General features: G+C 35.1%; 1 protein-coding gene across 2 annotated transcripts; it reads right to left on the bottom strand.

Moving 5' to 3' along the window:
• Nucleotides 1-518: 518 nt before the first annotated feature.
• On the bottom strand, nt 519-3,110 carry LOC149543498 (uncharacterized). Of its 2 annotated transcripts, XM_089798300.1 has the most exons (4): nt 2,174-3,110; nt 907-981; nt 760-795; nt 519-639 (listed from the first exon to the last, which is right to left on the bottom strand). In XM_089798300.1, exons 1-3 carry the CDS (start codon nt 2,937-2,939, stop codon nt 770-772), a joined length of 867 nt encoding a protein of 288 aa, XP_089654426.1. In that variant the 5' UTR covers nt 2,940-3,110; the 3' UTR covers nt 519-639; nt 760-769. The 2 variants fall into 2 exon arrangements, with proteins under 2 accessions (XP_089654426.1, XP_089654425.1); XM_089798299.1 differs by lacking the exon at nt 760-795.
• Nucleotides 3,111-11,765: the final 8,655 nt, after the last annotated feature.

The raw sequence follows: 11,765 nt of genomic DNA, 5'->3' as shown, positions 1-11,765 counted from the left end.
AATTAATGTTGAAAAATATTCTAGAAGGAATATGTTATAGTATATAATAATAAATTAAATAGTCATTCTAAAATTGAAATACAAACTATTAAATTCTAATTTATTATCAATATTTTAATGCTAAGAAATTATTAAAATATTTTATTTTTAATGAAAAGTTATTTTTCATGATTGAATTTTACTCATTAAACAATAAAAAATGCGTCAATAATTTTTTTTTTAAATATAAATAAAAAAATTATAAATTATTTCTAAGCAGAAACTTTCATCATTTTAGGCAAGAGTCTACAACATAACTCGGAAGTCTTGAATTCAAATATACACAAGTTTAATGAATAATGATAATGATAATTAATAACGACACATTATAATAATTAATCTTAGCTTAAGTGTCTTACTCATAAAAAACTTTTATATTTTTAAATTATTGATTTTTTTAATATACTTTTGACACACTGTAATATCATATATTTCCTCCACAAAACAGCATTATTTAGTCAAAACGAATACACCACACAAAAACCCAATAAGTAGCACTAGTGTCTTTTATTTTTAAGTATGAAAATTACATTTATATTGAATTTTGGCATCATTCATTCAATTCCAAATAATCTTAAACTCGTTGCACTGTAGCGATCTCTGCAAGGTATATACAATTTAAGTGTGTTGGATTAGTGTTTTAAAAACCGCCCATAATCCAATTCAACAAAGATTTAAAATCTCACGGCTTCATTTTTAATGCTAAAATCAATAATCCACCTCTGAAAAGTCAGAACATAATCCAAAGCACCGCTCCTGCCAAAGAAACAATCCAAAACATGCAGACGCACATTAAAACCAGAGACTTGTCTTAACCAGAGATAATGCATTACAAGGATAGATGACAAACGTAGTGATGATAAATACCTGCTAACGACACACATAAAATAACAATTCTTTCTATCAAGGTGTCGGGCACAGATCCTGAGAAGAAATCATCCTCTGCGTAAGCCAAAAACGTGAAAAGATATTAGATATAAGTATGTTGTTATTATTTAGTTTCTACTGTCATCCGAATTCAATTTTTCATTTAACTATTACGGTCCGTTTGGCAACGGGAATACAAGTAGAATAGGCATATGTAAATTTTTAAAATTTTGAATTTTTCATTTGGATGCACCAAATTGGAATTGGAATACAAAGTAAAATAGGAATACGTATTCTAATTTTAGCGCAAAAATGAGGTTTTGCAATTCCACCCAAATAAGTGTTATTGGAATACGTATTTCTATTCTAATTTTATTTATTTTAGAAAACATAAATTTTGGGGTCTGCAAATTTCCCATCAAATATTAGTTGAACCAAACAAAAAACAAGAATACATAGCCCCACTTTCTATTTCAGAATAGCTATTCCTATTCCCACAGCCAAATGGGCCCTTATTATTTTCGTGTGTTTCTTTTATTGAGAATGAGGCTTCCTTTCTAGTCACAGCGATTTCATCAAATGCATTCAGGGGAAGGATAATAGCTAAAAGCATTTATGGGAATAGGGAATCATATTAATAAATGGTTATTGTCAATTTTGTATACTTTATTTTATTTTATTTTAAATTGTATATTGGATTTTGAAGATTACGATCAAAAGCCCACTAATCAATTTCAAATGTACCAAGAGTTCCCCTCTTGTACTTCTAGTAGATGAAGTTTATAGACTTTAAGTAGAGGAGGTCTGCTACTTTATTGGTACAAATATATTGCCCAACTACTCTTCAAAAATATTGGTAAAGTCAGTGGACCCTTGGTCTACTAATGAAGTTGAATGACTCACAAAGAGCCGACCAGAGATCAAGTCTTAATGAGTGCAAGGCTCTGACACCATAAGGGATGATGCTGAGATCGTGTCATGATTGATTTTGACAGTGTGGATGCCCCTCAACCCTTTGCTCTAAGCCAAAGAAGTTGCAGGCACAAGGATTCCTAAATTGTTTCAATGGTAGCCTTTGCTGGTTGGTAGCTCACAGCAGGCATAGACTACTCTTAAAATAGGAGAGCATAGACTACTCTTAAATATCACACACTAAGGAAGAAATTAAGCTTGCAAAACTAAATCAATTTTAACAATTTAATACTTATAGTGTAAGAATCAAGCCTTAGTGTATGATGTTCAAATCCTCGGACATGATATAACTCACCGCATTTATGAGGGTAGCAAATGCACTTTCGCCCTATCCCACATGTGCGATGATCTTGAGAGATTTGGAAGCCATGATGGTCAGGATCGCATCTCTCACAGAAGTCGCCAACGTCAGGCACCTCTTCCTCCGATTGACGGAATGAAAGAGTTATACCCAACCCCCACTCTTTACTCCTCCTGTACACACTCGTATAATGAGAACACCCGACCTCTTTCATCTCCAAATTCCCCAGCCTTTCATAGCTTGTAACGCAGCAAGCCATTGCTGAAGAGTTCTTAAGCCGTGCGAGAAGGTCCTTAAAAGCAGGACAATCATCATACATTTCATGGCAGACATTAGAAGAAGTGGGGCCAGCGCAGAAATGGGCAGAGTTCCTGGTGACAACTGAGCGGGCGCTGCAGTTGAGGAGGAGAAGGGTGGTGTCATTGGAAGGTGGGAGGATCGAATCCGGGGAGAAATATTGGCTTCCCGGAGGAGTGAGAGCTTCGCATGTGGAGAGCGAGGGATCCCAAATGCTCAGCCTTTTCGACTCGTAATCCACGCTTTGCACATCGAACGGCCCCCGCACAGTTCGAAGTTGGAGCGTCTTGTTGGCGTTGCAGCGTACCATTTGAGCGTAGGGAAACGAGCCTCCTGACCCAAATGGCTCATTCACACTCATGTTTCCACACTTTTCCCCTCTTGCAGCCGCGCTTTTGATCCATGGCAGGGAAACTGCCCAACATAGTGTTATAATCCACAGTGCAGATCTTCTTTCATCCATTTCATACACACAACGGAACGGATATTACAATGAACATAAGATTGAATTCATGTGGAGCTAAATTCTTAGGCGGATGGAGGTGGATGAGATTGGATATAAATTACATCGATTATGTACAATAACTTGAAGTGTTCGACAAGATTCAAATGCTTCGTTCCGTTGCGTATCATGGAAAAGTAGAGTTAAAAGGATTGAGAGTTATGTGGAGCAAGATTACGCCTCTGCATAATATCTCTAGAGGTTTTGAGGACATTGATACCCATATCATATCAGATTGTTCTGTAGATAACCAACTACGACAAACAAATTCTCGGTAGCTGCCGTTTGGACAACTAACCAGTGCATGCTAGCCAACAAGGAAGATAAGGATTGTGGAATAATGCAATAGAGGGTCTTTTCTTAAATTAGGCTAAGTCATTTTTATAAATAATAATAAAAACATCTTCTATTCCTATGTATCGTTATTTGTACTCTTGTTGTCTGGTCGTGAACATTTATTTATTGAGTTACATAAGCGTTTATTATGTAGTTTTTAGTTAGTATGTACATCTCTTATGATATACCATGATTTTTCTTCATTGCCGAGGGCTGTCTCTTTCTTACAATTCAGTTTTTAAAACAAATGTGAAAATTTAGAATTAAATAAAGAACAAAAGTGCTTTAGCTTTCAAATTAATAATAAAATACAAATATTGGAAAGTGTGTACAATTGGATCATTTAAAAATGATATCATTGTTTAGAGCTTTGTGTACAAGTCTAAATTTTTCTATTGATCAAATCTAAGTGACTATTTAAATTTAGGAAATTGTTAAAATTTAGAATTCAACAAAGAAAAAGAATGTCTTAGCTTTCAAATTAATAATAAAATATAAATATAAGCAATTGTGTAGAATTGGGTCACTTATATTTTTAAAAAATGATATCTTAATATTCTCATTGTTTTAAGTTTTTTATATGCCTAAAAAATTATATGGATCAAACCTAAGTAACTCAACATTAATCTTGAGTGTGTAATGTCTTCTATCCATCTAGTAATTTGAAATATGGGGATAATTTTCTCAAAGGTTCGATCACAAGCTAAACAAAATGGAATTCCTTATCTTTCTATTCAGTGTTCTTTTTTGGTATACGTTGATGATTGTCTTAAAAAGGTGGTGAATAAATTTTGGCAGATCTAAAAAATTATCTTACCATTTTAAATGTAATGCTCATTGCTTATGCCATGATTTTCTTCTTTTCATATCATAACTAGCTTATATATATTCTATATATATAAAATAAGCCGAGAGATATCCTTCTCGAGGCGCCTATTGCACTGAGTTAGCTTATGAAAATAGGTGCCTCGAGAAGGATATCTCTCGGCTTATTTTATATATATAAGCTAGTAGCACTCGCGACAGAAGAATGAAAGACATTATTGTTATTAATCTATTGGAATAAATAATTATTATAAAATATATTTTATAATACATTATATAATTTTAATGTTCACTTAAAAAATATGCTTAATGTAATAGATCCCCTTTGAATTTATTTATTTTTTAAATCACCACATATATAATAATTAGTATGAACAAAATGTATATTTTTTATTCAATTAATCAAAATTAAACTTTGGATTGAGATTAGAGTTTCCATTTGCATTAGTGTTAGCATAAGTTTTATCCTTAAAGCTAGATAATTATTTGCAATAGAGCAAAGGTCTTAGTGGGACTTCTTTAAGGAAATCAAGAGTTAGAGTGTTATTAAGGCTTCAACTTTTATAATACATAGTTTGCTTATTAATCATTAAATTAAAGTCTCAACAACTCTCTCGTGTTTCTTTATCTTTCATCCTTCACACTATGTATACCTCATGCCTTACCGTCATCCCCCCACCCCCCTCTCTCTCTCTCTCCCTCTCCCCCCCCTATTTTGGGCTTGAATTTTCCTCTTTCTATATTTACCTCTATCTCTCCCCACTCCCCCTTCTACATTTCTTCCATCTCCTTTTCCCTCTAGCCATTGCTTCCCCCTAATTACCTGATATATCTTTACATCATGTCTCTTACTCTCTCTCTCTCTCACATCTCTCTTTCCTGAACATATAAATACATATATCTCCCCCCATAATTACTCTCTTTCCCTCTCTCTTGACCCTCCTCTCAGCATGTGTTCTCCTACTTAAGCCCCCCTTCCCTTCCCCCCATACTTATTAGTACTATCCTCTCTTCCTTCCTTCATTACCATGTCCATCTATCCTATGCCCTAATTATTATATTAATCCCATCTATTCCCTATTCACTCTCATATTCTCTCTTTCTCTTATATCCCTCCCCCTCTCACCATCTATTCCTCTTGATTACCATTTATTCCTCTTGATTACCATATATCCCTAGCTCGTTTCTCTCACCCTTTGGGTCCTATTCTCTCTCTTTCTCCCTCATATGTGTCACATGCTAATTACTCTATTACAAAGTATCCTTGTTCACCCCCCCCACCCCCCCTCTAATTATTAAATTATCCTATTTTTTCTCTAACTCATATCTCTCCCTCTCCATGTTCTCTCGTTCTCTTTCCCATCTATCCCTTTCTCATGTTTCCCACCACATATTACCTTCTCCTCACCCTCATTACCATCTCTCTCTCTCTCTCTCTCTCTCTCTCTCTCTCTCTCTCTCTCTCTCTCTCTCTCTCTCTCTCTCTCTCTCTCCAAAATTCCTCCCCCCATCATCATTTCCACCCTAATTATTCTCTTTCTCTCTACCTCATCTCTCTCCCCTTCAATGGTGTCTCTTTCTACCTTATTCCTTCGCTCATTTCTCCCTTTCTCCTATTTCAACCATTACTTACCACATCCTATTCTTTATTACCATTTATCTCTACATCATCTCTCTCCCTCCCTGCATCACTAATCTCTTTAAGTCTCTCCTCTCCCTCCTCTCACAATCTCTTCCCCCTATTTACCCTCTATATCTACCACATATCTCTTAGTCATGTATCTTTATCTCTCACATTCTTTCTATGTCTACCTTGCCTCTCATGCCCCCCCATACCCTCTATTGTGTCCCCTCTTATTATTACTATCCACTATCTTTGTCTTGTGTATCTTTATCTCTTGCTCTCTTACATAGTGTTTACTTCATCCCTCACCCTCATCCCCTTGTCACACTCTCTCTCACATGTCCCATTCTATAATTGCACCATCGCCCCCCCACCCCTTATAATTTAGAGCCTCCTCACTCCCCCCCCCCTCTCTCTCTCTCTCTCTCTCTCTCTCTCTCTCTCTCTCTCTCTCTCTCTCTCACACACACACACACACACATACACATACACCTCTTTCTTGAACATATAAATACATATATCTCCCCCACAATTATGCTCTTTCCCTCTCTCCTAACCCTCCTCTCAACATGTGTTCTCCTACTTAACCCCCCCTTCCCTCCCCCCATACTTATTAGCATCCTCTCTTCCTTCCTTCATTACTATGTCCATCTATCCTATGTCCTAATTATTATATTAATCCCATCTCTTCCCTATTCCCTCTCATATTCCCTCTTTCTCTTATATCCCCACCCCTCTCACCATCTATTCCTCTTGATTACCATATATCCCTAGCCCGTTTCTCTCACCCTCTGGGTCTTCTTCTCTCTCTTTCTCCCTCATATGTGTCACATGCTAATTACTCTATTACAAAGTATCCCCCCCCCCCCCCATCTCTAATTATCAAATTGGGTAAAAGCATAGATCTGTGTCACTGTTTGTGATACAAAAATCTGTTTTGGTCAAATCTCATTTCTCTATCAAAACTCAATTTTTAAAAGAAACTAAAAATACCCTTTTATAGATTTCAGATTCAATATCATCATTATAAAAAAATTTGAGTGTTTTGATTAGCTATAATATGCTATAATCTAAAAATATTATAAGTCGATATTTCAACATTTCAGAAGATGTTCTCTCAAAAAATGAAAAAAAATAGTAAATCATATCAAAAAAATAAAAAATATATATTTATCACTAGAGGAGAGAATCCTCTTCATGAATATGTAATTTTTTTTCAAGAAGGTATAGATTTGATAGGGAAGTTTTGACGAGAGGAAAAAATTGTTGGATTCTGGCAAGGTCGAACTTGAGTACTTATAACAAAGAAAATATACATCAAAAATAATTATTTCTTTTTTTGTGCACTAGCTATACATGTCATCTATAAAATATTTTCAAGTCATAACAAAAAAAGATGATTTGCACATACTTGTTTGACGGGAACTACATCCTATATTTTTTACAGTTAAAAAAGGGACTTCAAAATAAAATAAAATGAATAAATTCTTAGTCAAAAAAATAATAAAAATTATAAACATAAAATTCATACAATTCGACACATTTCATCAGTTTACATCATCTTCATATTTTAAACGCAAATACCATTTTTTTTGTCATTAATGTTGAACTATCACATTCTGATATCACTTTTCTTTATAAAAGGTGACACAAGTTTGTGCTTTTACCCAATTATCCTATTTGTTCTATACCTCATATCTCTCCCTCTCTATGTTCTCTCTCTCTTTCTCGTCTACTCCCTTTCTCATGTTTCCCACATATTACCATCTCCTCCCCCTAATTACCATCTCTCTCTCTCTCTCTCTCTCTCTCTCTCTCTCTCTCTCTCTCTCTCCCTCCCTCCCTCCCTCCCCCCCTCTCTCTCTCTCTCCCTCCCTCCCCCCCTCTCTCTCCAAAGTTCCTCCCCCATCATCATTTCCATCAATTTGATGCCCTAATTATTCTCTTTCTCTCTCCCCTTCAATGTTTTATCTTTCTACCTTATTCCTTCCCTCGTTTCTCCCTTTCTCCTATTTCAACCATTACTTACCACATCCTATTATTTATTACCATTTATCTCTACATCATCTCTCTCCCTCCTTGCATCATTAATCTCTTTAAGTCTCTCCTCTCCCTCCTCTCACAATCTCTTCCCCCTATTTACCCTCTATATCTACCCTACATCTCTCAATCATGTATCTTTATCTCTCACAATATCTCTTGCACATGTCTCTCACCATATTTCCTCTTATCTCACTCTCATGTCCTCTCCTCATATCTCTTTATCTCCCACATTCTTTCTATGTCTACCTCGTGTTTCTCATGCCGCCCCATACCCTCTACTGTGTCCCCTCTTATTATTACTATTTACTCTCTTTGTCTTGTGTATCTTTATCTCTTGCTCTCTTACGAAGTGTTTAATTCATGCCTCACCGTCATCCCCTTGTCACACACTCTCTCACATGTCCCATTCTATAATTACCCCCCCCCCCCCCCCCCCCTCCACCCCTTATAATGTAGAGCCTCCCCACTCCCCCTATGCGCCCCCCCCCCCCCCCCCCCCCACCTCTCTCTCTCTCTCTCTCTCTCTCTCTCTCTCTCTCTCTCTCTCTCTCTCTCTCTCTCTCTCTCTCTCTCTCTCCATAATTACTCTCATTGTTCGTCATACCTATCTATCTTGAGCCCTAATGATACTCTTTCTTGTGATCTATTTGGTCATGTCCCCTCATTTTCCTTATCTGCCTCATCTCTCCTCTCCCACTTCTCCTTCTTTCTGTTTTTCCCACCTCTCACCATATCTCCCCCCTAATTTTCACCTATATCTATCTCATATCTTTCACCCTCTCCCCCTTATCTCACCCTTTTTTTGACATATTTCTCAACACCCTCCCCCCCCCTTCCTCTCTCTATTTACCATCTGTCTCTACCTCATGTCTGTCACCTTCTCTATATTTCTTCACTCCCACATGTCTCTTACATCTCTCATCTATCTCATATCTATGAATCTTTACATTCACTCTCTACCTTATCTCTCTCACTCTCCCCTTTCCCTTTGTCTACCTCATCTTTTTGCCCATCATCATCTCCTTCCCCTCCCTATATCTTCCTCCCCCCCCCCCATCTCCACCATCTCTCTATTCTTCATCCTCTCCCCCTCTCTCCCTCTCCTCCTAATCAACCTCTTACATACTTTCTCTACTCACTACTCTCAACATCTCATTTCCCTCTCTCCATCTCTCTCTCTCACATCCCTTTGGTCTCTATCGCTTCCTCATTATTTACCCTCTAACTCTATCTCATGTCTCTCACTATATCTCACACATGTCCCTATGTAATTACCCTTCTCCCATCTTCCATTCCCTATCACTATTTATGTGTATTCTAAGTTCTAATTATCATCCTCTTTGAGCTCTATCTTATCTATTGCCTTTTATTTACATTACCATAAGATTTATTGTGGCATATCACCATCTCTTGGCTCCAATTTACACCCCCCTCCTCCCTCCCTTTCTCTGTGTGTGTGTGGAGTGTGGTGTGTGTTTATCTCATCAATTAGGTTTAGTAATATGGTTTAACATTTAGGATTAGGATTTTATCTTTTAAAAAATAGGTTTGAAGTTAGGGCTTAAAATTTACTATTAGGATTAGGGTTCATTATGTTTCATCATTTTCTATTACCATTTAGGACTATGGTTTCAAGTAGGATTTATCATTTATCATAAAAATGTACATTCCATATTTAGATGTGAGGGTGGTTTTAGCAATTGGGGTGTAGCATTCAAGATTAGGGTTTGCTATTTAATATTATAAATTGCTTGATATATAAGATTCAAGGTTTAACATTTGGGATAGGCTTTTAAAATTTGGGGTTAGGGTGACATTTAAATATTTTGTTTCTTAAATAGTTTGAGATGTTTCTTAAATATTTTGAGACAACTTGAGAATAGGTGTCTCTAGAAAGATATCTCTCAACTTGTTTAAAAATTATAAATTAATTTTGAGTTCACCAATTAGTATGTTACTTAAGTGGTGATGGTGTTCAAATTAAGGTTTAAAATTAGTTACTAAAACTCAAACTTTATAATTGATTAAGTGGTTCTGATATCTTCTAAATCAAATATGTCCATAAATATTCCTTAAAAATGAAACTTCTATTTATATTCATAAAGAGATTTTTTAATTATCAAGTTTAAAATGTACTTAAAAACTTAATATTACTTATTATTTTATTATTTCTTCTTAATTTATTTTTTACATCCATACTTTCTAATTTTAAAATGTTTTCTATTATATTTTAAAAGCTTCCTATTTGATCAATTCAATGAATATTGAAACAAAATAGAATGTTTCCATAGTAACTTTATCATTTATCATATAAGATGTACATTCCATATTTAGATGTGAGCATGGTTTTAGCAATTGGAGTGTAGCATTCAAGATTGGAGTTTACTATTTAATAATATAACTTGGCTTGATATTTAAGATTTATGGTTTAACATTTGGGATGGGCATTTAAAATTTAGGGTTAGGGTGACATTTAAATATTTTGTTCCTTAAATAGTTTGAGATGTTTCTTAAATATTTTGAGACAAATTGAGAATAGGTGCATGTAGAAAGATATCTCTCAAATTGTTTTAAAATTATAAATTAATTTTGAGCTGACCAATTGCTATGTTATTTAAGTGGTTATCGTATTCAAATTAAGGCTAGATATAAGATTTTCATACAAACTCACAAATTCTTTAAAAATTCTTTATAAAATTTATATAATGGAAATTAAAATCAATTTTATGATGTTATTCATAAGCTAAAACAAAAATCAAATAGATAACAAATAAATGAAATTTAGTTATCACATTTTCCATCTAAAAACAATAGAATTTAAGGAAAAACAATCCAAACCTCTTATGTTTTTATCAGTATGTTCTCAGCTCTAATTTGTCAAAATTGTTTTATGACCTCCAAAACTAAGGTCTGCAATTGATTTTTATCTCAACGCCCTTGTTTTCTATCTCAATAGCCTTGCTTCTAGTATGGAGTCAATAGAAATCAAACAAATGAAATAATAATGGTACACTAATTTTTATGTTATGAATCAAATAAATAAATTGTCTGGTAACTTGGGCCTCGTGCAAATACAAATCCTGGTAAAAAAAACCAAAACCAACAACCACTATAAAAAATGGAAAAAGACAATGATGAAAGTGGCTAGCAAATGATTTACATGCATTGCCAGTTTCCTGTCCAATGATTTACATGTGCATCACATCTAACTAAAATCATAGTGGTTGCCTTCAGGGGTATTATAGCATGAAATGACTATTCATGGAAATAAAATCCAATTTGCCTGCAATAGATTTAGTCTGTATCTCCAAAAAACTTGTCATGCTGCTGAAGCAGACATGTATACCACCGATCTCTCTCTTTTTCAGTCCATCCAACCACTCACCTTCCTCTATGTTATCAGGGCTTCCCCTCACACCAATAGGAAGACAGGACAACCAAACAAGGTGCCCTAAAATAGTTCAAAGCTGGTGGATATAGAGAAGTGCCAAAGCGGCATGTATTCCCAGAGAAAGGCATTGACAAAGATGACAAACATGCCTGATGTATGGACTGTTACACTTATAGGGAGCAGCCATTGAGAGAATGAAATAGATTAACAAACCACTATGAATACAACCAAAGGCTTGTGCACAGAACATAGCGTGAAATCATTTGATATTTGCAATTGTGTACAGATTTAACAGCATTGAAGAAAATAGCAGAGAATTATCCCTAAAATCGCACTATTATTATTAATAAAGCATAACAAGTGATGTGTGATTATAATCGAAGATGAAGCAATGAAGCAATCCTGTAAAAAAAAATTGATGATAAATGCTGAGACATATTTGCTTCTAAAGCTAAAAATGTCGATGGACAAATTCATATATGTAGAAGCTTTGTGCATTCTTCCATTCATTACCATGTCACTTCATTAGCTGTCATAATGCTTCATTCAAATTTTATTTGGAATCAAT

The sequence above is a fragment of the Cupressus sempervirens genome, chromosome 8 (genome assembly GCF_028749045.1).
Source record: "Cupressus sempervirens isolate cs-2001-9-10 chromosome 8, ASM2874904v1, whole genome shotgun sequence".
Taxonomy (NCBI): domain Eukaryota; kingdom Viridiplantae; phylum Streptophyta; class Pinopsida; order Cupressales; family Cupressaceae; genus Cupressus; species Cupressus sempervirens.
Note: the sequence above shows the minus strand (reverse complement) of the source record. Positions and strands in the feature narration are given on the sequence as shown.